The sequence below is a fragment of the Bos taurus genome, chromosome X (assembly GCF_002263795.3).
Source record: "Bos taurus isolate L1 Dominette 01449 registration number 42190680 breed Hereford chromosome X, ARS-UCD2.0, whole genome shotgun sequence".
Taxonomy (NCBI): domain Eukaryota; kingdom Metazoa; phylum Chordata; class Mammalia; order Artiodactyla; family Bovidae; genus Bos; species Bos taurus.
Window position 1 is genome coordinate 79,470,042 of NC_037357.1, and position 24,861 is coordinate 79,494,902.

At 51.7% G+C, this 24,861-nt stretch overlaps 1 protein-coding gene across 3 annotated transcripts; it reads right to left on the reverse strand.

Annotated features, from left to right (window-relative positions):
* Window positions 1-529: 529 nt before the first annotated feature.
* NLGN3 (neuroligin 3) lies at window positions 530-24,807 on the reverse strand. Of its 3 annotated transcripts, XM_005228003.5 has the most exons (8): window positions 23,034-24,807; window positions 19,846-20,502; window positions 19,163-19,222; window positions 15,211-15,270; window positions 13,420-13,569; window positions 6,556-6,741; window positions 3,105-3,894; window positions 530-2,467 (listed from the first exon to the last, which is right to left on the reverse strand). In XM_005228003.5, the coding sequence occupies exons 2-8, from the start codon at window positions 20,300-20,302 to the stop codon at window positions 1,624-1,626; spliced, it is 2,547 nt and encodes an 848-aa protein (XP_005228060.1). In that variant the 5' UTR covers window positions 20,303-20,502; window positions 23,034-24,807; the 3' UTR covers window positions 530-1,623. The 3 variants fall into 3 exon arrangements, with proteins under 3 accessions (XP_005228060.1, XP_005228062.1, NP_001068972.1); XM_005228005.5 differs by lacking the exon at window positions 19,163-19,222; NM_001075504.1 differs by lacking the exons at window positions 15,211-15,270; window positions 19,163-19,222 and having other exon boundaries at window positions 615-2,467; window positions 23,034-23,128.
* Window positions 24,808-24,861: the final 54 nt, after the last annotated feature.

Consider the following 24,861-nt stretch of genomic DNA (forward strand, 5'->3'; position numbering starts at 1 on the left):
TAATTCACAGAACAGGAAACCAGTATCCCTGGGGAGGAGAGGGCCCCTGCTCTGTCAGTCACCCAAGGCCAGGGAGTCCACATATCTGATGCTGCACTGGATTCAGACATGAAAAAGAATTTTCAGCATATTAGAGGGCGGACCTCGTCCCAGCTCCCAGTCGTCCAGGACGAGGGCAGGGTAGTGGCGATGGTGGCAGAGGCAGCAGCGGGTGGCGGCGGCAGTGGCAGCAGAAGCCGTGGTGCAGTGGAGAAGGAAGTGTTACTTTTGCAGTTTCATTAGGAGGCCCGAGGAGGTGCCGAGAGAAGGCTTCAGCAGCAGGAACCCAGAGCGTTGGGGGGTGAGGGTGGGGGTGGGGACAGCAACCTGATTAAGATTTGAGAGGCCTTCGTGCAGGGGGTCAGCAGCCAGCCGCCCAGACTTGTATCAGCTTAAAGGCACAGGATGCAGAGGGAGACTGCGAGTCCTCTCCCGCAGAGGTGCCCTGCCAGGAGGTCTGTCGGGGCAAGGCCTGTGCAAGGGAGGCAGGTTGGGAGTGCTAACTGGATTTTTTATTTTTATATCAAGACACTGTGTTTAAAATTTTTACAAAGGACAAACTCCATGGGTTTCCGTTAGTGTTTTAAGAACTTTTCTTTAAAAAAAAAAAAAAGCCAACAACAACAAAAAAACACCGTCTTTTTGAAAGAGAAATGACATACACGAAAGAGACTCTAAAGAAAATGGGGCGAATTTCTGAGAGCATTACCCCAAGGGCAGAGGTAGGACCCAGCTTACACCCAGGGCCCCCAATAATGACATGGCCTCCACAAAACCTCGTTCACCAAATCTGGGGTCCCCTGGTCTAGGGAGGCCAATGCTCCTGGGGAACGCAGGTCACCTGTGGTCTCCACAGCCCTCCACAGAGATAGAGGCGGCTGGTGAGTTGTCCCCTATGGCCTTCCAACCCCATCCAGTGACAGCCCCTTCCTCCTTCTCCCCCATGGTCTTGCTCGAATCTGTTTCTTTCTTGGGGCTCACGTTCCTCAGTCATTGTGTGAGCAATGGGAGTTCCAAAGCCAGAGAGACCTAGGCCTGGAGCCCTCCCTTCCGGAGCCTCTTTGCACTCATGGGTTGGAGAAGCATTTGTTCCAATTTTTTTTTTTTTTTAAAAATCAACAAAAACGAGACCCAGAAAAAAGACCAAGTCTAAGGGAGAAAGAGCTACTCTGCTCTTTAAAGCTCCCAAGTCTGGAGTTGGTGGGTGGTGCAGTTCCAAGAGATGCGGAAGGCGAGCACCAAGGGGTATCCAGCTGGTGCTTCAGGCTCCCTGGGAGTGTCTGTGGTCAGGTCTGGGAGCCGGCTTCAGCTGCTGTTCCATGGGTCCTCAGTTTCCCAAGGACTCGTGTGTGTCTCCATTTGAAGGGCTTGTTCAGGTTTACTTCCTTATTTGTGTTGTTGCACATGCGGGTGCATGTCCATATCTGTCTATGTTTGTGCACGTGGGTCTGCTGTTGGGTGTGGGTGCGTGCGTATACATAGATGTCTGCATGTGTCTGCGTGTGTGTGTGCATGTGTGCGTGTGTTTTTGTGGATCTGGGAGGGGAAGAACCAGGATATAGGCTGTGCTCTGGGCTGGAGCTACTATACCCGGGTGGTGGAGTGTGAGTGGGGCAGCCCAGTACTGTTGAACCCTGCGGCAAAGGTGTTATAGGGGTGCAATGTCTGCAGCCCCACCAGGGAGTTGGGGATCATAGTGATGGTGTTGGGGGTCATGAGTGGAATGTCATCAGGGGAGCGCCGCAGGGTCAGCGTGTAGTCAGGCAGCGTGGTGAGGCGCAGGGTGTCGTGGGGGGGACCTGCCTCACACTCGTGGTGTGTGGGACCCAGTTGCAGTGCTGCCAGCTCCTCCTCAGGAGCAGCTCCCAGTTCAGGAGCCCCAGCTCCCCTCTGAGGGCTGGGCTGCCGCAGGGGCTCCTGACGTCGCTTGTCCTTCCGATAGTAGAGAGCAGCGAAGGCCAGGACATTAAGGAACAGGAGGGAGGCCCCCACAGCGATGGTGACGCTTAATTCAGTGGAGTAGTCACGTGGGTTCTCCACCAGGAGTGGCCCTGCATCCTGGTCCCCGTTCCAGGACCCCTGGGCATTCTCGTTGCTGTAGGCGGGAGAGATGGCTGGTCGCTTGGTGCTCCAGGTCTTGCCATTGGGCCTGCGGGTGATGTGGGAGCTGTGGGTGGTATCCGGGGGCGGCACTTTGGTGGTTGTGGACGTGTAGTGGAACATGTCGTGCAGGTTGTATAGGTGGGGCACCAAGTGTTTCCAAAAGGCCACCTTAGTGGCCCGGTAATGATCGCGGACCCTTGGCTTCAGCCCGATGTGAAGGTACAGCTGGTCTCGGGGATTGTATTTGGACCAGGCCACTTCCTCAAAGCGGTTGGCCTTGGTGTGAATGAACTTGGTGTCCTGGGGGACCGGCTTGTTGGGATCCCTGAAATACCACATGGAAATCTGGGGTCACCACTCTATGTAATGAGGAAAAGGCCCAGATTCTTCCTTTAACACCCAGCCCTAAACCCCTTCCCCAGTCCAGAATGTCCTACCATTTCCATGTTTTTTGGGGTCCCTCACCCTGTCCATACCCCTCATCTTCCCCAGACCTTGAACTCCTATTGCCCATGGCATCATGGAAACCATCACATCTTCCCCTGCACCCATCCTCTGAGATCAAGCTATAGGATGCTTCTTCTCACAAGTTATAGAGCATCCATTCATCTTTTCAGCTGCCCAGTTTTTCCAAGAGCCCTTTAAAGGCTTTCTGAATGTACTTTATTCCCACTTCACCTGGCTTCTTACCATCTAAACTCGAATCCCATAGTTATGCCAGTAATTCTCATTCCTGCTTGATCCTTATGCTGACCAAGTTCTGAGCCTCCACAAAAATTTTTAAGGGAAGGAAATGGCATGAAAGACTAGATAAGGGGATGTATGGAGAAGGATGAAGGGGTTACCAATCAAGATTTGGGGACTGTTTTAGGAAGGGAGATGATGGAAGAGGTTTAGGTAGAGGAGCAAAGGGGAGGGCACGCTAGGGTCCCAAAGTAGAAGAACCCCCACCTTCTCCTTACCCAGTCTTGGCAAAGTTGGTCCAGTAGGTCATCACAACAGCACTGAGCATAACGTCATTCTTGGAGAAGTTGCAGGGGAAGAGGTCAGTGGGGCCTACCATAGGGACACCAAAAACATAGGGTACTTCATCCCCATGAGCTGCGTCTGACCAAGCAGGCTTCATGAGGCTCTGGCAGTGATGGTAGAAGGCGTAGAAGTAGGTAGGCGAGCCATAGCGGGCATGCAGATCAGCCGTCACCACTGAGGGCTCCACCCACTGGTGGTCAGTGAAGAGTGCCACCAATGTCTTACGGCGGGTCTCAGGATTGTCACGGTCTGCCCAGTCTGTGTACATGAACTTGATGGTCTCCCGCAGGGTGTCCTTACCCTCAGGATAGCCATACAGATTGTCCACAAAGTTGGAGACTGAATAGTCAAAGTCAGTGCCAGAGACACCATCTTCAGGGTCCACCACCCCTTCCACAAACTTGAGCCCCTCACCCTGGTTGACACCTAGCATGATGTCATAGTTGAGGAACTCGCCCTGTTCCATGAGAATCTCTGGGTCATCAGGAATGACATCACCATCAATCACTGGGCCAAAAGCCACATGGTAGCGGGCTGGCTGGATGTCTTGCTCTACCAGCTCCTTGGCACTCTTTTGCCGAAGACAGTCCACCATGTCAACTGTGTCTAGCACATTACAGCCCACCTTGTCTGCCAGCAGGCTGGTGTACTTCACCGGTTGGTAGTTCACAGCCCAGCTGGACAGAGCAGAACCGCTTTGGATGATGGCCCTCTGGAAAAGCCCTTAGAAAATAGACAGCACCAAGTCAGATCATCATGTCACTCGTGGCCTAGGCCTGGCCCTGTGGGACAGATCAAACACCTCTTCATTCCTTTTTTATTGAGGTCGCCCTCTGGGTTGAATGGGCTGTGAAGAAGGAATAACCCTTTTGCTGGAATGATGGGTTAGGACCAGAGGAGAGGTTGTTGGGCTCTTTTCCTGACTGGTCCCCCGCCTGTTTCTTATCTCCTCATTCTAGGATGATGGTTGGTAACTTCGGGGTTAAGGAAATGCCAGGAAGAATTAACCCCTTGGGTCCCAGACATCAGTTTCCTTAGGCTCCCTCTCTTTATCTCTCCTTTTCTTCCCCTCTTGCTTCCTGCCCAGCTGGGCCCAGCTCTGTGCCAGCACACCACCAGGGAGCTGGCGCTTCCACCACAAAGGGGTCTTTTTCATGAGGGATGAGAAATGCAGGCAGGAGAGAGTTTCACATTCTGGGAGTTTGGGGAAGGATTCCTGAGGGCAAAGGCCCTGTGGTCTGAAGGTCTCCAGGGCATGTGCCCTCCCAAACTGTAGCCTCCACAGGGACTTTCCTTTTCCTGAAGCTACTGATGCCTCAGGTCCAGATTTTCCCCTTGCTAAGAAGGAGCCAGTCCCCCAAACTCAAAACATAGATGATTCTTCCCCTCTATGGAAAAAAGGTATCATTCTTTCTCTGACCTCAACATTCCCAAGTAAGGGGAAATCTGGCCCACAGGTGCACAGTTCTATTCCTCTAAAAGAAAGAGTTTATGGGACTTCTCTGGTGCTCCAGTGGTTAAGACTCTGTGCTCCCAATGTAGGGGCCACAGGTTTGAGCCCAGCTCAGGGAACTAACATCCTTTATGCCATATGACATAGCCACAAAAAAAAAAAAAAAAGAGAGAGAGAAAGAAAGAAAGTTGAAGGGAGTCTGCATGGGTAAAAAAGAGAGGGAGAGAAATATAGATGACTACATAAGAAAGCCTCATTTTTTGAAAGATTATTCTCCATTAATCAGTTACAGAAACAGAGAATAAATCTTTAAAGCAGCCAGGTTTCCAGGGACACAGGCCCACTATGACACAGAGAATTACCACCACACCAAGAAAGGCTTTCTCCTCCCGGGGAAATAGTCCCAGTCAGAGGAGGCACTGTTCCTCTGTCCAAACAGAGGCACCTTCACCACTCGTCACTTCACTCTCCTTGATGGAAAAAAGGAATTCCTCTTCCTGTACCATCACCTAGGAACACATTCTAAGTTGCCTACTTCCCACCTTAGTCTTCCCTCATGGAGTCCCTGGAGGCACAGAGGCAGAATTTCTAGGTCAGAAAAGGTGATTTTTCTCCCTGAGACAGGCCTTCTTCAAAGAGAGAATGCAAGTCTTCCTGTGAGAATATCACTAACTCATAAGGTGGATTTCAGTGAAAAACTGTGTTCTCTCTCATGGTTTTCCTTACTTTAGAGAAGGACACTTATTTTGAGAAGCTCATCTTTGCCTCTCAGAGGTAGAAAGGGCTCTTACAGTCCAGGTGGCGCTAGTGGTAAAGAACCCGCCTGCCAATTCAGGAGATGTAAGAGACACAGGTTCTGTCCCCGAGTCGGGAAGATCCCCTGGAAAAGGGCATGGCAACCCACTCTAATATTCTTGCATGGAGAATCCCATGGACAGAGGAGCCTGGTGGGCTACAGTCCATAGGTTTGCAAAGAGTTGGACATGACTGAAGCAACTTAGCATGTACTCATAGTCCACAGGTGAAGAGAACATTTCCTGCTGAACACAAAAAAGGGTCCATTTGGCCCTCTTGGAAGGGTCACTGGCAGAGGCTTCCCATCAGGCTAAAAATTAAAGTCTCCCTTAGCTGGGGTCATACAGCTTGGGGGTGGGAGAGGTTTGGTCTGGACTGTGATAAGAACTTGCCACCCCTCAAACAAAGCTCATCCACAGGTTTTTAATGCTGGCTTTGGTCCTGTCTCCCCCGTCAAGGGCAGTTCCTGTCTTACACAGACTTGCTCTTCAGAGATGAAGGCCGAGAATGAGTGTTTCTTACACCTAAAAACTAATTTCCACTCTAGAGCTCTACCCGAAGTCACGTGTCCTTCCCACACAGAAAGATTTCCCCGGCCCAAAAAGAGCCAGTGTCCCTTCAGAAAGAGAGAGAGACATCCTACTCCCACACTCCTCAATAAGACTCCCACATCACAAGGAGAACCTTCCTTTCTCAAGATATAAATGGGATTCTCTCCTTTCCTCTCTCACACTGGGAGATATACATCTTCCCCTAGAGAAACACTTCCTTTCCACTTCTCCCCAAAGAAGGCGTCCCTTGTAGCTCAGCTGGTAGAGAATCTGCCTGCAATGTGGGAGACCTGGGTTTGATCCCTGGGTTGGGAAGATCCCTTGGAGAAGGGAACGGCTACCCACTCCAGTGTTCTGGCCTGGAGAATCCCATGGACTGTATAGTCCATGGGGTCGCAAAGAGTCAGACATGACATTCACTTTCACTTTCTCCCCAAAGGGACACTGAGCTGGTAGGCGAGGGTTGCTGATTCCCCTGGGTGCTCTTGGGACATGAAGCTGGGCATCCTGGAGCCTGGAGGGCCTGGGGTCAGGGTTGGCAGCCAGCACTTGGCTAGTTCTTGTGCTGTTCCAAGAGCTACTCACCTTCAGAATGATGCGACAGTGTGAGGAGGCTGACACAGGATGCACCAATGCCTGAGCCAAAGACGGTGATACGGCGGGGATCACCACCAAAGAAGGCGATATTCTCGCTCACCCAGCGGAGGGCCTGGATTTGGTCAAGGAGCCCATAGTTTCCCTTGGCAGCCTGATCGCCAGTGCTCAGGAAACCTGAATTCAATAAAGGGCATAAGGACAGTGAAGGTGGAGGGATGGAGCATTTGGATGGCGATGACTGTCAGGGGCATAAGGATGGAGGATGAGCATGCAGTGTAGCTCTTTTCACCCAGTTAGCATTAACCATTGCTCTTTTCTGCAAGGTCCAGCACCATCACTCTGGGAAAGATCAGTTTCCTACTTCCTACTCATTCCCCAGTTTGGAAGGCGGGGTCTCCAGACTGTCTGAAAGGGATGCCTCCAGTTGGGAGACTTAAACTGCAGGAATTGTAAATGGCCAGTATCCAGCATCCTTTGCCTTGATGTGCTAACTGATACATTACTCTAGCACCTGTCAAGATAGAGTAGAAAGAGCAGGGACCTTGGCTCTACCATTTACTGGCCATGTAGTTTTAGGCAACTTATTGAAAATCCCTGGGATCTAGCTTCCTCTCCTGTAAAATGGGGATAAAATACTTCAAAGGGTTGTATCAAGGATAAAATGAGCATAGGCGTATCAGATATGCTCAGCACACTATACATCAATAGCTACTTCTCTTTTCGCTTTGTTCTGTCTCTGGAGGAAGTTAAGATTCGAAGAGACTATAATCCCTAAGCCCTCCTGGCACCCCCTGTCCAAGCTTGTCCATTTCCACTTCCTTCCAGGGCCTCAGATGCCCCCTTCTCCTCATTCTCAGGGCAAGTCCTCATTTCCCCATCCTCCAAGACCTAATGAATCAGAAACTCTGGGGGTGGGGCCCAGCAATCTCTATGTTTAACAAGCTCTCCAGGTAATTCTGATGCCTGCTAAAGTTGGAAAACCACTGGGTTAGACCATCTTTTTCGTCTGGTGGAGAAATGGGGAAGTCAGTGCAGCTCATTACCACAGAAACAGGTCTTCCCGCCCACCCACTGGGATTTGCTGCTGAGGAGACATGTCACCATGGAGACTACCTTCCCACCCACCTGCTGGGATTTGCTGCTATGGAGACTTGTTGCCATGGCGACTACCTTCCCACCCACCTGCTGGCTATCCCACAGAGATGTCCTATATTCCCCCTACTCCACCCTGCTTCCATTTTAGTCTGATCTTGCTGCTTCATTTCATCCTTTTCCCTGATATTTAGGCTCCTTGGAAGGCTATCATCTCCTGCCCTAGGCTTTTGGAAAGGTTCTTTCCAGGTGGATAGCTGTGGTGCTCTTACACACTGAAAACCTATACCTGGGTCAGTATTTTTTAACTCCACAGTTAAAAGCTCATCCACAGCCCCTGGGATGAACTTTGTGGGAGGCCATGTTTGAGGAGGCTCCCTCAGCTCACAGAGAGTTCTCCAATGGGCCTGGTAGACCACGAGCAAAAGCTGAATTCAAACAGACTCAAGCAGGCAGAAGACCTCATCACTGTCTTTCTTGAGTCCTTCTGAATCTAGCTACTGTGAAAGAGCTCATTTCACCCTCTTCAAGTATGTTATTAATTTACCTTTGGTGCAATTAAGTATGTAAAGTACTTAGTTATTCCTCTCAGGATCTAGTCACAAGCCCTCTTTAGCCCCAGGTTCCCAATGAGGAAATGAGAAGGAATTAGAGAAAGCCTGAATGAGGATGAATGGAGGAGCTCTTGTGCCTCTAGACAAGGGAACCAGCTTCTTGTCTGGCCCATTCACAAGCTGAAGTTGCTCCTGCAAGTCTTGAAAAGTATGCTGACCAAGATCCAACCTGGCTGTCCAAGCCTTGAGACCCTCCAGCAAAAATCATTGTGTTTCTCTTAGCCTGCCTGTCCTCCCTCCCTCCTCTCTCTTTCCCCCATTTTCTCTCTGCCTTGTCTTTTATTTAGGCAATAGCAGACTTGGCTTTGGTCTTTGCCAAGGTATCATTCAGTGAAATGTGTCAAATACACCTGTCCTAATCAGCAGGGAGAGCCTGCATTTGGATGTAGTAAAGTAGATTTCTCCAAAATGTACCAATTTCCTGGGTTGGGAACAAAGGCCTGAAAGGGCTGAGTGGAGGATTTGAGCATCACTGTCTTCTCCCTTGGGTCCCATGAACCTCAGGATAAGAGGCACTGAAGCTTGTGGATGACGTCATGTCAACCATCCTACTGCAAGCATCCTGCTTGAAGTGCTCTATCCAACAGGCTCAGGTAGATGATACAGTAAATGTCACTGACCACAAACACAAAAAACCTGGCAGTTTGGAAGAGCAGGCATTTTGCTGCTGGTTCCCCAGTAACTCAGTCATCCAGTGAAACCATGTGAGAATGAGGGCTGAGACACCAAACTCCATAAACTGCTAGAGCAAATCTGAGCCAGTCTCCCTGGGCCCGAGTTTATACTGCAGTACATGGTAAGCTGCTTGTCAACAGAAGACAAGGGAATCTGGTACACTGTATCAAAACCAGATAGCATGTCACCCAAGGCTTGACATTTACCAGGTTTTCAGTTTGCCTGAAGGTACCTGAGCAAGGATGTAGGATTCAGTTCTGAAACCTGAAAGAAAACTCAGCAAGCCCTTACTTCCTCAGCCCTAGGGATATCCACATCCTATATCCTGCTGGGGTCCCTTTCTTTTGTTGGTCTCAAGCCCAGTGGGGGCTTTTCAAATTATAGATACCTCTCTGCCTTGGATGGGATCCATGGACTCGCCTGTGACATTGTCTAATAAAATATGTGCATCACCTAAGATGTCTAAAGAAGCACCTTGGAGGGAACCGTCTGTTTGGGCTCAGGGCTCGGAGAAGCTGATGGAAGGAGAGTGAGTGAATGCATATAATTGAGGTCCAAAACTGGTCACATGTTTTGGGAAACAAAACAACAAAGCCTCAGCTATACAACAAAATCCCCAAGAAACAGGGACAAACCCATTTTCTATATCTGGCCCCAAGAGACAAAAACAACTCGTATGTATCCAGAGTCCAATCAGTGGCTTATTGATTACATTTGTGTTCCAGAGCAGGCACTGAAGGGCACACAGGAGGTGGTGGGAAACTTCTGGCCAAATCTTACTTTATGGCTCCTTCTGAGGTTTGAGTAGTATTATTTTGATCATTAACTATTTAAGTCCAAAGAATACAAATGTTTATTTTTTTAAAATAAATATTTTTTAAAATGTGCTGTTTTTTTTAACCCCAAGATGTGCTGTTCTGGTTATGCAAAAAAGAGGAGGTTGTAAGGTGGTGGTCGGGGTCTTAACCTGAATTTCATGGATGAGTTTCAGTGGGATCCATGAAATAATTTCTGTAAGTTTGTGTGTGTGTGTGTGGTGTGTGTGTGTGTGTATGTATGTATGCATGCAAGGATTTTCTGGGATAAGGGGCCATCATTTCAAAGGGGTCCAAGACTCCCCAAAAGGTTAAAAATTTCTGATATACAAGCTTAAGGATTAGAGCAACTGAAGGGCTGTGAAGTAATCATCAAACCAGGATATCACAGGGAGCTTGCAGCCCACAGCTCCCAAGTGACACTTCAAATCCTGAGTCTCTCCTCTGCCTCCTTTCTCTGTGTCATTCTCATCCTCTTTTCTCTTTACCATCCTTTCCTTCCCTTTCTTACTTTTCTCCCCTCATTTCCCCAATTCTCCACTCTCTCTTTGCCTTCATTCCAGCTGGTCAGATAATTTGGAACTGAAGCATATTCTTAGTATTCTCTGTGCTTTCCATTGGTCCTTAGAGAATGGAGCTTTGTGTTGATCATTTTTAAAAGCAGCTGAGTTGAACATTTTCTATCACTCTCATTTAGAAAATAAAGTAACAAAATTACGTCTGGCCTTCAACAACCATGCATGTGTGCCTGCATATCTGTATGTGATTACATTTGTATATTCATTACTCTTCAGGCACTGGGCAGCCCAAGTGTGTGGGTTTACAGCCACCTGCATGGTACCATTTTTACTGTCAGAGACTCCAATCCTCTTTCTCAATGGGACAGAACAGCTTACGAGAGCCTTGCCATAATGTCTGGAGCAACTCCGAGAGCCACAGGAGCAGTGGCAGAACTATAAAACCCGAAGCCCACTAGTCTGTGGAGAGACCAGGGAGATGCCCCACACAGGTCACATCTAGTATCTGGATCTGCTGAAGGGGACGCAGGCTCCACTTTTTTCAGAGAATATAATTTCTCCAGCCTGAACCTCCAAAAGATGTCTTGCTATCCCATGTAGTATTAAGGGGAAGTCAACAGGAGGTGGCCTTTCTGTGTATGGAACTGCACCCACAAGTGAAATGCAGCTCTGGGGTCTCTGAGGTTCGAACAGGCAAAGCCACATATTCACAAGTATATGAAAATAAGGTCCCATCAGCCAACCAGCCCAGAAGAAGCCAGGCCTACTGTTGGTTCAGCACCCAGGCCTGCAGACCTGACAAAGAGCCCTGACCCACACTGGGACTCTGAGGACACCAGCCCTCCAAGCAGGAAGTTGGCTTCTTTGTGCCACTCCAAGGGTATGGGGCTGCATGCGCCCTCAGAGGCCTGTGTGCTTGGTTGCCCTCTCTGAGGCACTTGTTTACCTCAAGACCTTGGCCACAGTTAGGCATTACCAGTTATCAAGGAAGGCACAGGGCAGAGGGGCAGCCTAAATCTCCAAAATAAGCACGTAGGCAACAAAGTATGTGTGGGAAGGGGATAAGGGTGTGTATGAGGAGGTATTTGAGAACTAAGTGTGTATGTCTGGGAGCACAGTGGTGTAAGGGATAGGAGTATATGGAGATATATGTGTGGAGAGAGTAGAAGAAATGTGTAGTGTATGTATATGGGGTATGTAAGTGTGGGGTGTGCATGAGTTTGTATGGATATGGATGACCAGGTGTGGGTATATGGATGCATGTATATTTGTAGGGTAGGAATATGTATACATGTATGTATTGGACATACATACGCTAGATGTGTATAGGAAGAGTATGTGTGCATATGTACATGTATACATGTGGGTATGTGCATGGGGGTCTGTGGGTTTGTGTATAAGGGGGGATGTATAAGGGGGAACCGGAGAAGGCAATGGCACCCCACTCCAGTACTCTTGCCTGGAAAATCCCATGGACGGAGGAGCCTGGTAGGCTGCAGTCCATGGGGTCGCTAAGAGTCAGACATGACTGAGCGACTTCACTTTCACTTTTCACTTTCCTGCATTGGAGAAGGAAATGGCAACCCACTCCAGTGTTCTTGCCTGGAGAATCCCAGGGACACGGGGAGCCTGGTGGGCTGCCGTCTATGGGATCACACAGAGTCGGACACGACTGAAGTGACTTAGCAGCAGCAGCAGTAGCATAAGGGGGGGAACATATATTATATGTAGAGCATGGAATGTGTATGTACACGTGGAAGCAGGGATATGAGGGATATATGTAGTATTTGTGTACTTTGGGGTGGGGAGGTGTGGACTTGCAGGTATGGCTCCTATATGTGTAGGGAGGGGAACAGTGGTTCATGCTTATGTAGGGAAGCTGAGGGACATATGCGTGTGTGTGAATGTTAGAGGAGAGTGGATACAGAAGTGGGGTATGTAGGGAGACATAGATCTGTGTATGTGTAGAAGATTCCCCCACCACTCCATACACACTCCACACATATAGTCTCCCCAACACACATATCTAGATACCCCACACCTTTCTACACTCCTTACCCATACCCCGCATCTTATCCATACCCCACATCTACACAGATTTCTCTCACCTCCCATGTGTACACACACACAAACACATACACACACACAGAGGTTCCCTCCCCATTGCTATATCTACATCTGTGCCCATATACATATGTGTGGTGTTTGGGTGTGGGTACCACTCCAGTACTCTTGCCTGGAGAATCCCATAGACAGAGGAGCCTGGTGGGCTGCCGTCTATGGGGTCACACAGAGTCGGACACAACTGAAGTGATTTAGCAGCAGCAGCAGCAGCAGCAGTAGCAGCATGGACCCAGGGTGTGGGTCTTTGTGTAGAGTGCATTATGGGGGTAGAGGGAAGCATGAGGTGGGCATGTGTGGTGTATATGGGCATAGACGTAGATATAGTGATGTGGAGGGAACCTGTGTGTGTGTGTGTGTATGCATGGAAGGTGAGAAAAATCTGTGTAGATGTGGGGTATGGATATGGAGTATAGAGAGGTATGCGGGTATCTGGATATGTGCGCTGGGGAAAACATATGTGTGGAGTGTGTATGGAGTGGTGGGAGAAGGTGCATATATGTGAGGGGGTCTGTAGATGTAGATGTAGGGATGTGTGTGTGTATGTTTGTGGAGGTGAGAAATAGTTGGACACATGGGGATGGATGTGGGCCATGTGGACATGTGAGGGTATATGGGTGTGCAGATGTGTGACTGACTAAAAGGAATATCCTGTGTATGTGTAGGGTGTTTAGGGATGTGAGGGTGGGAGAATAGAGATAAGGACAGGACACCAGAAAATAAATTGATTTTACAAAACTCAGCCATGCAAAAATCTGGAAGCAGAGACCTGGCTTGAGGCCTAAGAGAAGGTGTGAAGTTTGAACTGAATTTCAAATGGCATCTCAACATTCCAGGAAAGGACCTAGGGATGTGCGTAAGCTCCGAGCAGTTGGGTAAAACCATGGGATAACAACCTTGTGACCACCGTCATTAGCACCGGCTAGAGAACCGAGGGGCTTGTTCTCAACTCCTCAGCCTTCTATCCTTCCTTTGAGAGCTCAGGCTTCCTTCTAGGCATCCAACAGGGAACCATACCTAGCACTCCAACCCGATAGTTGAGGGTGATGACGATGACGTTGCCATAACTGGCCAGGACACTGCCGTCAATCATGTTGCCTGTCCCTTCCATGTAAGAGCCTCCATGGATGTAGACCATGACAGGCTTAGCGCCACTGTCCCGGATGTCTGCAAGGAGAAGGGTTGAGACACAGGCTGGGTAGGCTGCCCTTCCTCCCCCACCCCCGCCAGCCCTGGGGTGGGGTGCGGGCAGCAAAGCTATCCCAGGTTCCAGGACACCACTGCCATCTCTGAGGGCAGGACTCAGGGGGCTGTTCAGCCCAGAGCTTGGGCCATCGGCCAGAGAAAGTCAGATTCTGGTGATGTTTTTAAAGACTGGTTTCAAGTGCCTCCCAGCTGAAGGCAGCCAGGTGTGCCTGATACAGTGAGTTCTACAGAGGCTGTGGCTGAGCCCTGGGGGACAGAGGGCAGGAGGAAGAGAAAGGGCTGGTCCCTTAGCTGGATCAGTGAGTCCCTGCCCTGGGCACCCAGGAGTCCTGGGACCTGACATGGCTTTAGAGAGCAGGAGCTGGGGAGCCCTGAAACCCCCAAGGCTAGACCAGTTACATGGAAATACGGCCATTGGCAGCAGCTGGCCCCCCAGTGCAGACAGAGACAAGAGGTGTGGGGATAAGGGGCGGCACAGGAAGAGAACAAGGGAAAATGTGGGGACAGGGGAGAGAATGGCAGAGATGGGGTTGGGGGGACCTTACTGACATGGTTTCTCAACCATGTGCTCATTTACCCCATTCCCCCTGGACATCAGGCAGACTTAGCTGCAAACACTGGGGATGAGGAAGAGGTGGGGCAGAACTAAGAATGAGAGAGCCCACCCCGAGTCAGCTCTGAGATGAAGATGGAGCCTCCACAGAGGCCACTCAGCAAGGGATTTTTAAGTGGTTGCTCCCAAGCCGTGACTGTCCCAAGTGGGGACAGGGCTGATCTCCTAGACCTGCAGCACAACCCCCACCCCCGGCCTGGGAGCTGGGCTGCACCCCACTGCCCCAGAATACCCTACCAGCCACCAGTGGGCCCCCTTGAGCTGTGTGGCCCCCAGGGGTGGGGGCCAAGGCATGGAGGTAGAAGGGAATGCTCTCTGCTGCTGCAAACACAACCTGTTTTCCTGAGGAGGAAGGAAGACTGGTTCAACCGTCACCCAAAGATCTTATGCCATCCACTGCCTGGTCTGTGGCGTATTGGCCTCAGCCTGGTGTTTCAGCCTGGTTCTTGTGGCCGTCCTGAACCTAATACAGCCCCTGACCCCAGGCCATCTCTCTCTTTCTGGGCGAAGGCCAAGGAGGTTCTAGGTGGCGCTGTTCCCCAGCCCCTGGGGTCATCACTGCCTCACTCCTCACTTCCCTCTCCCAGGAGCCAACCTCCCCACAAAAACACAGGGGCTCCTGCCATTCAGGTTTCTCTGTGCCTCTCCTCACCCCCCGCCCTCCTCAGTCCTGCTTTCTCTCCACTCTCCCTGCTGCTCAGTCAGGGCAGGTGCCCAGGAACCACAGAAGATGGGGAAGGAAGCTGTCTCCGGGCAGTGGGGGACCCGGTAGCTCTGCTCGTGGTCCCCTGCTCCTGCCAGCCGTGTCCATCACCCTGGAACTCCCAGTGGCTGACCAGGCCAAAGATGGATGAACAGCCCAACGGCCTTGTACAGGAACAGAAACACACCAACGGACAGACAGACAGACAGACGGGGCTTCTCCCCATTGAGAGGGGGAGGGGCTCTGTGCCATGCACCAGCCGCCACGCCCTGCAGCCCCCAAATACCTTCATCTTCATCCCCGTCATTATCCGCTAAGTCCTCGCCCTGTTTCTTAGCGCCGGATCCTGGGGACCAGACACGGGGAGACACAACAGCACAGAACAGAGAACAAAACAGAGAGAGAATTCAAAAACAGCATGACTGCAGTGTGGCCCAGCAAGCCAGCTCTGGGCCTGGGCCCAGGACAGGCAGGAGGGATGGCAAGAACTGAGGGAATGGGTGGGCTGAGGCCCAGACCTTCATCAGGATGATGGTGTTGCAGGCCCCTGCTGTGCTGGCCTCACTGCACCTCCCTACCTGCCTCTCTGTCCCCAACAGCCTGTCTCAGCCAACCACCTTCCCAGTTAGGAAGGAGGCAGCAGCAGGTGGGCCAGGGCATGGAGCTGGAGACCATCTCAGGGGAAGGCCTTCTCCCAGGTGGAAGGGGCTGCACATGCGTACACAGGCCAGCTGAGCTGGAGCGTGGGGGCAGGCGCCAAGGGTGAGAGGTGGCATCACCACCATGTAGCTACAGACGTGAGCTGCCAGGGCAGAGCCAGGGACCCTAGTCCTAAGCTATTTGGGCCCAGTGGGCAGCCTCAAGCTGGGTCTCAACTGATCCTGATTCCCACAGGAGAAAATGGGAGATGAAGCTTTCCCTCGCTGGGACCTGCTCTGAGTAATGGCAAATGGGGTTCCTGCCCACAGGAACCAGGCCTGAGAGCAGCAAGCATTGCTCTGAGATCAAAAGACAGCCAGAGAGGGAGGAAGGGAAGAGAAGGAAGGGGAAAAGGAGAAAGGGACATGAGAGAGAGAGAAACAGAGATAGGAATGATGGTAGCAGCTCCTACCATGTACCGAATGGTTACCATGTGCCAGACACTCTACTTCTGCCATACTGTTTGATCCTTACACCCCAGTGAGGGAGGGACTATCTTTATTCCTGTTTCACTGATGGGGAAACTGAGGATCAGAGAAGCAAAGTGACTTGCTTAAGATCACACAGTTAGGAAGTGCTAGAGGTGAGATCCAAACCCAGGTCTGCTTGATTCCAAAGTCAATGGTCTTTCCACTGCACCATGCCACCTTTCTGGGATGGGGAAAGGGAAGGGAAAAAATAAGTCAGGAAAAGAGGTGGATCATGGGGAAGGGGGAAGGGAGGGAATAAGAGAAAAGAAGAAACTAGAGGACAGAAGTTTAGGACCTGGCTGAGCTGGCACCAACTCTCCTTCCCATTCTAAGGAGACAAGAAGTTCATCTTGAAAATGGCTTTGAGAAAGAAGACCCACCACCCGGGTGCTGATCAGTGTGTGGAAACAGAGGTCATTCTACAGTACCCCAGGGCTTATCCTCTTGTCTAAGACATCAGATACTCTTGGCCCGGAGGCAGCAAATAGCTTTCTTTCTCAGCTGGTCTGGGTTCCCTTACAGCTATTAATCAAAACAGGAGCCGCCCTCAAATTATAAAATAACTTTTCAACTAGGGCAAGAGCCCAGCCTGAGGGGCAGAAACTGCCTCTGGCTTTCTGAACCTCTAGTGGTGCCTACCGTCTTAACACCTGACGACAGCACTGCCCTCAGAAACCCTGTGGGGCCTGGGGCATCATCACCCACGCAGCAGAAAGCCCCACCCCGTCCTCAAACAGCAAGAAATCACTCATCCTTAAACATGAATTCCCTCCAATTTGATGAAGGTGGAGGTGGGGGGACAGGGCACACCTTCCCCAGGAATTTCTTCACTTACTCTGGACCCTGACTTAAAAGATGCATCCCTTTTGTCCCCTTCTGGGAATGTCCCTGGCTTGCTGCACAGTCCCAGCCTCCTTTGTGCAGATGCTTTGCTCCCTCTGCATAGCACTCACTGAGCAACTCCTCACTGCCATGCCTGTCCCCGCCCCTCCAGGGACTAGCTAGACCACCATCCCCGAGTCCAGTACTGTGCTGCTGCAGGTGCTCAACCAGCCCTGCCTGCTCTGAACACACCACCCCCATAACCATCTCTGGGGACGGGTCTCCCCTAAGAGGCAGGCTTTTAAAATCTGTTTCAAATGGCCAACAGGCCCTGGATAGGGAACTAATTTGAGCAGCTAAATGACCAGATGCCCTCTCCCATGCTGTCTGGAACCCACTTCCCAGCTTGGCCTGTGGGGCTTCACTAAACCAGCTGAGTTTCAACACTAGCCTATGAGCTTCAGAATAGCGATCAAGTCTTTAGTTATTTCTAAATCTTTCCTCTACCTCATATCCCTCCACATCCCAACAGCACCTAGCACATGGCCTTGCCCATAGTCAACAATCATGATTGGTAAATGTTCGAACTTGACTGGTGCTTCCAGGTCTGGATTCTTAGGACTGGACTGGACTGCCCTAGGCTCTTACTGGTGCTCTGGGGGATCAACTGCTCCTAGGAAATGGTTAATGTCATTGCCTCCCCCTCCATCCCCACACCCAAGCAAGCAACTAACTACTAGAAGCAGGTTTAACAGACCCTCTTCATGAATTCTTTTACAGGTTAAAGGAATGTTAAAAGGAATGTTAAGACTGGAATAGTCCTCTACCACCTTCAGATGCAGAAACGGAGGTTCTCAAAGGAAAAGACTTGTCTAAGGTTTCACTGTGAGTTAGCAGCTGATATGGGACCCAGGCTTGTGGCTCCCAGACCCATACTCTTTATGCAGTACCTCCATCTCCTATCTTCATTCATGCAAAAGCGTTTTTACTGATTGCCTTCTGAGCTCTTTACTGAAGCCCTGAGCTGGGTGTGGGGAGGTGGTGGAAAGCTTATCTCTGGGGCAGGGGACCTCCCTCAGAGCTTCAGTGTGCATCAAAAGCACAATATATACATTTCTGGGCTCTTCTCCCAGGAGATTCTTACTCAGTAGGGAATATCCAGTCCCTAATGACCCCACCTGGGGGAATCCTGCCCTATGATTTCAAAGGAAAACAAACTCCAAGCTTGCCAAAGGGTTGTAGGGACCAGGCTGTGATTTTCCACCTGTTCCTTAGTCTGTTACTGCTTCCAATTGATTCACCCCATCTGTATTTCACCATTTGTTTCAGAGGGGAGGTGGGAATGACCAGATGGGAGTTGCCTCACATGCTACAGTGGAAAGAACACTTCCCTGAGGGTCAAGAGACCCAGGTTTTGGTCCAGGCCCTGCCACAGAACAAGGAAGGGGCCTTGAGCAGCAGCAAGTCACTCCCCTGGGCCTGTTTCCACATCTGTAAAATTGGGAAGCCAACTCGTGCCTTATAAGCTTCCAGAGAAGGGAGGGGGGGTGGATTTTCTGAGGTAAGTATGCAAATACTTTGCAAAAAACACAAAGTGGTGTTGGAACAGGAAGTTATTATACAGGTGGTGGGGGGACAAATTCCTCCTGGCAAGAGTGCCAATTTGAAATTTGAGATCTTGTGCCTCCTTTAGAGTCCACAGTTTCCAGAGACCTCCCAAGGTCTGCCATCAGGCCAGCCGGGGGCACTCAGCTATGCCCTGGCCAGAGGCGGTAGACAGGGTGGCAGGGTTGCTACGCCTGGGTACAGTTTGGTCTAAGCTCCAGGGCTGGAGAGTTGAATCTCAACTTTCAACCTGGGAAAGAGCACGGAAGGATGAGTTGGCAGCTCCCTCACCAGGAAAATGGCAGAGCCTCTGGCTCCATTTTGGTGGCTTAGAGTTTCTCCTGAGGTGACCTGGAGGAAAGCACTGGCTTGGTCTTCGGCACACACTTTAGGGTGGAATTGGGGGCCAGGAAGTTTGAAAGAAACGGGGTTTTGCTGCTTCTGCTCTGAACCTGCCTTAGGCCACCAGAGCCTCCCTGAGGGGAGCCGGGGCCCTTGGACGAGGTGGAACTTATGCCTGCTCACTGACCGCCCCCTGAGCCTGGGCTATTTGAAGGAAGGCTGGGTCCTCAGGGGCAAGGGCAGGTGGGCAGGTAGCCCTCCCTCTCTCTCTCTCTCCCTCCCCGCCGGCTGGCTACCTACCTCCTTTCCTACAAATTTTCTTGTTGGGCTTTCGGGCGCATTCCTTGGAAATCCGCTTTACTGTAAAATGAATAAAAAACTAAAAAATAACAGGAGGCCTCTGCCCAGGGGCATGCACCCCCCACCCCCCAGGCCCCAATAGCTGCTCTGCAGGCGGCACATGGCAGAGAGCCTGTCCCACCATCTCCTTATTTCTGTCACTTACCTTAGTGTGACCCCCGCGGGAGGAGGCATCAGCTAGTGAAAGAGGAGGCACCTAAGCACTGCCCACCAGGCTTGCCCCCTTCCCCCCACACACACCCAGCTCCCTTGGCCACACACACACAGGTGGAATGGCAACAGAGGGGCCCGGTGGAGCCAGCATCCTCCCGCGGGGAAGCTGCCAGCAGTGACCCATACTCCCCCGGGGAACCCCCATCCAGCATCTGGCCCTAGACCTGTCAAAGCTCTCAGGCCTGGCCAGGCCCATCCTGTGGTAACAGTGTCACTCACACATGGGAGCTCAGACAATGCTGGGAGAGGAAAGAACAGGGAGGAGGAAGAGGGAGGCCAAGCCAAGTGATGGTTAAAAGCCTTTTCACAGACAGACAGATGCATGCTTCAGGGCACACGACCACATGCCAGCCACAAACACGGTGGGGCGGGTGGGAAGCAGGGAGGGCACAGCGCCTGGCCACACTCACCATCCTCCGTTGGCACATAGACGTTCAGGTAGAGGCAGTCCTCGTTAGGCTCCTGGATGTAAGTAGCGACGATATCCAAGTTGGCGGTGAACCAGACAGGAAGCATGACTTCGGGCACAGCTGTGTGGATGTTCTGGGGGCACACTGGGGGAAACTGTGTGGCGTTCCGGATGCCTGACCAGGATGGGGGCGGTTCAGGGGGCAGGAAACGTTTCTCGCCGATCGGGGGAGCTGCGTAGGGCACCCCAAGGTACTGGTCCACAGGCCCCAGGATCTCACTGGGCAATGGTACCCGGGCACCCCTTAGCTTCCCAAAGTGAGTGTTGACTGTGGGTGCTGGGGCCTGGGTACTGGCCCTCAGCACCAAGCTCAGGAACCACAAGGTGAGGCACAGGCTCCGGCCAACTGTGGGCTTGGGGCTCAGGGACAGCGAAGGTGGGCCAAGCCACAGCCACATGTTCCGGGCCGGGGGACTGGCAGGAGAGGCAGACTCCAGGGTCACAGCATCAGCCCAACAGGCAGCCCCTTCATGGCCACACTGACTTGAACCTCAAAACTGAACTCCCGAGGGACACCTACAGGTGCCCGGCAACGTACAGAGCAGGTCGTCCGAGCACCACAGCTTCAGAAAGGGGACTCCCTCAGGGCCAGACAGGCCTGTGGAAAGAGGGAAGTATGCGTCATCCAAGATGGTTGGGAGGATCGTGGAGTGGGTCTTTGGGGCCCTACCGTTCTCGGGCTGTTCTCTTATAGTTAAGAAAGGTTTCTTCACACCCGGGATTCCAAGGACCCTCAGACTGCCATTCAGAGCCATTCGCTGCACCCAGGGAAGTGGTTAGAAAAGCCAAGGGGATGGAGAGATTGACAGTTGTTGCCACTGTAAGTTGCCAGTCCCCAACTTCAACTTCTCAGCCAATGGAGTTCATCGGGGTCAACTGGAGCCAGAGTAGCATGTGGGGGAACAGGAAGTGGAGCTCAAGTTCCTGGGTACTCTTCCTGGACACTGAGCTCCTAGCCTCCAAGACCCATAACCCCCATAGGGTCCTCCACGTCAGGAGAGGGTAGGATTGTGCACCTCACTCCAGGACTAAGGCAGAATAAGGGAATATGCATCACATAAGCAAAGGGGCCTCTAGAGAGATCCCCTCTCTCTCTGGCAGGGAAGGGGGCAGGACAGACATTCACAAGAGTCCCCAGGCCCTCCTGTACATTTCTCCACAGCCCTCACTGCTTCCGAATACTTAAACATCAGTCCTTTCTGGTAGTTATCTCTAATTCACACGGGGTGCCAGAAACTGAGGCAGAAAGAAGTCTGCCTAGCACCCTAGGCATTGTTGATGCTCAGCCAGTGTAAAATAAACAACGGAGGGCGGGGGACACACACTCAGAGACTCACAGAAATAAACTCACAAAGACTCAAGAGGGAGTGAGAGAGAGAAAGCCTGAATCACAGACACTGTGATATTCACTCAGGGACATACATTTCAAACCCACAGAGACCCCCTCATATAGTCCCACCTTCTGAGACAGAGAGCTTCACAGAGCCAGAGACTCAGAGAGAGATACATTCAGAGACACACACATAGACTCACTGAAACCTAATCACACATACCACATAGGTAAATATCCAGGGACACAGGCAGCATAATGGTGACACACAGGTGGAGACAGAAGCAGAAATAGCAACACACTCGAGGCACACAGGCCTTCCGATACAACAGCTGTACAGTCAACACACATACATAGGCACACACAGACACTCCCGCATGGACACACACACACACACACACAATTGAGTTTCCCCCTATTTCTCCCGCCTTCCAAGATTGTAGGCCTGCTCCTTTAAGAACTGGCTGAAGGGGTGGGGGAGGGAGAATGGGAACGCCCGGCCACCGCCACCGAGAGAGGGGAATGAGAGCGTGTGTGTCTGTGTGTGTGTGTGTGTGTGTGTGTGTGTGTGAGAGAGAGAGAGAGAGAGAGAGAGAGAGAGAGAGAGAGAGAGAGAGAAGGAGAAAGGAAGAGAGAGAGAAAGGAAGAGGGAAAGAGAAAAAGGAGGAGGAGGGAGGGCGGGCAAAGAGACTAAAGGGGGGGCTCAGAGGAAATGGGGAGAAAAGTATGGGTGGTTAGATCCCAGACACTGCCCAGAATGCACCCGGGTGGGGGGAGGAGGGGAAGGGGTAGGAGTAGGGAGGTGGGGCAGGAGGGAGTGGGTGTGCGTGTGTGTATGGGGGGGCTAGTCCGCAGCTGAGTTCACACAATCCCCCCATTCACCGTCTCCATGGCAACTCCGGGGTACAGACCGCTCATTCACACGGCTTCCCCGCCAGCAACCCCCCCACCCCACACCATTAACCCCCTCGGTGCTGCCCCTCCCCGCAAATTCCATTAACCCTTTTGAGATGCCTCCCTCTCCAGTAACCCTTGAGCACCAAATGCTGTTCTCCTGTGAGTCAATTTCCTGCAGCCCTTCCCCATGAACACCTAGACAAATCAACCGACCCCCAAACGCCCTCTGTACCCTAGGACCCACTGTGAGTCCCCAAGGCCAAGATCTCCATCCTGGTCCAACTTGCAATTTGGGAGAAGACAAGGGGAGGTGGCAAAGCCGGGGATTCAGAAAGCATCTGGGGGGTATTCTGGGCTGGAGCAGTATTGGGCGGGGGGCATTGTGCAGGAATGGACTGGTGTCTAGAACTGCAGTACTGGGGGCTTTGCGGGTTCTGAATGGTATTGGGGGATGGAGCTGCAATGGAACGGGGGAGAATAGGATAAAGGCCTCCGTTGGGGGGGGGGCTGCAGAGAGTGGGGGAGGGAGTCTGGCTGTGAGATGCTATGATGGAAGAAGGATGGGGCTGCACTGCGGGGGAGGGGGGACTGGCAATGTGCAAAACAGAAACGGGGCAGGGGGCCCTCAAGAGGGGTATTTTGATGAGCATGCGGGCAGGGCAGTGGAAATAGAGGGACCATGGGCGGGAGGATGATAAGGATGCGGGATTCAGGGAGGAAGGAGGTGGAGGGAAAATGCGGGGGAGGATTGGAGGGGGGGGGTCAGGGGTGCCGATGGAGAACATGGGATTGAGGATGGGGTGCATTGGCTGGGAAGTGGAGCACCCCAGGATTGGGAAGGGATAGGATCGGGGCAAGGTATGGGCAGCTAGAGGATGAGAGACCGGAGCAGGCGGCCTCACCTGTTCCCCGGGCTGTTGCGAGCGACTGAACCGGGCCACGGACCACCCATATCGCTTCCAGGCCAAGGGCTCCGCACCCGAATCCCCGAGATCTGCTCTCCGGCAGCCTGGCTGCTGTGCCCGCGCACCGAGGGGGCGCGCTGCGCGTACCCAGACAAGGGGGGGCGCGGTCCCTTCCATTAACTCCTTTTGCGCCAGAGATGGCTCAAGTCCTGGGGCATGGCCCAATTCCTCCCAGGCTCAAACACACTCTCCCCATCCTCTCTCTCACACACCCCTCAAATCACAGATAGACGATCTTCCAGGGCAGCTAGTTCAAACTTTACCTTCAAAGCTTGAGACCTCAAAACAAAGGGAGAAACTGAGGCACTGCCTGCAGGAGTCCTCAGTCACACTCCATGAAGACCAGCCTCCAGCCCACTTGGTATCCCTCACCTCTCCTCAGCACCAGCACCACTCAAGCACCAACAATAGGTGTGTAGTGTGGGGTGCACTTTGCCCTCATCCTGTCACTCTCAAAAAGGTCAGCATTGTTCCTTTCTGTTGGGGCATGTCAGACTCTGGCTGTCAGCATGCCAGTTGTCCAACCATGTCAGTCTCTCCCACTCCAGACCCGGCTGTCTCAGTGTCTTGTGTTCTGTGTGTAGGGCACCTGTCCAGTTTCATTAGCCCCCCATCCAAAGCCCCTCTGAGTGTCCCTTATCCCAGCCAAGCCTCTACCCGTATAGTTCCTCAGAACGTTTCTGTCAGGATAACACAGGGCAGAAGAAAGCTTCAGTCAATTATGTTCAACTTTATCCTGTTGGACAGTTCCTCTCCTTGTGCACACTACCCTTAAATTTAGTTAAGTCCCATCTGAGCAAGGGCTTCATGGACCTCAGAGGGACTTTTTTTTGTAACTTGGGTATTGATTGGTGCTCCTGGTTTTACCAGCACAACTGACAGTTCCCAGTGCTAGAGTGCAACTGTGGCCTGGATGGTATCCTGAAGTTGTCCAATCATCAGGTACCACCCACCTATGAGGTTGGGACTGGCCTCTTCCAGCCCCACCAGAGGGCTCCATGATAGTAAATCAGTTGCCTCTCATGGATAGTCTTAGATCTTGAGCCCCAAACCTGAAGGCAAGGGTACTGAAAATGGCCCTGCCACAGTTCCAAATGTCTCTGGAGCAACATTTTTGAGTTTTCTCTACTATAAGATGGGAGTGAGGAGGTCACTCTGGGTAACTGTGAAGATGGGTCGTATGAAAACAAACAGTTCCAGTAACACAGCAGAGAGAGAAAAGGGTGCTTCCCTTCACTGGTTTCTTTTCCTCTTGGAACCATTCTGCCCTTCCACCACCTATGTGATGGCAACACTTACCAATGGAGGACAATGTTTTGTCCCAGAAATGTGACTCAGGGAACTTCTCTATCTAGGACATCACTTGGTGCATGATGGGGACCATACAAGGTGGCCCAAAGGATAGGCAGTGTCTGTCACCCCCACCCCCCACCCTGAAGCTTATTCAAAACCCAGCGTGTGGGGTGGGTAGAAGAAGAATCAGGTTCCAGTGATTTTTCCCCTGGTCCAGTGGCTCCTCCCCAATCCCAGCAGTGTTTCCTCCATGGAGACAAGCTATACAGAAGCCACACCATCTAGATGAGAATATGAGCTGCCCTTATTGAGAGACTAAGGCTCCAAGTCTTAACGTATTACCAGGTTAGAAAAAGGAAGAGATGGTAGCAACCCAATTAGAATTCAGAAATGTAGGGGGTGGAAGGTGAACAGGAGAGATGATCTGAAGAGAATGAAGGTGTCGACTTGCTGGTCCAGCCCCGACACCCTT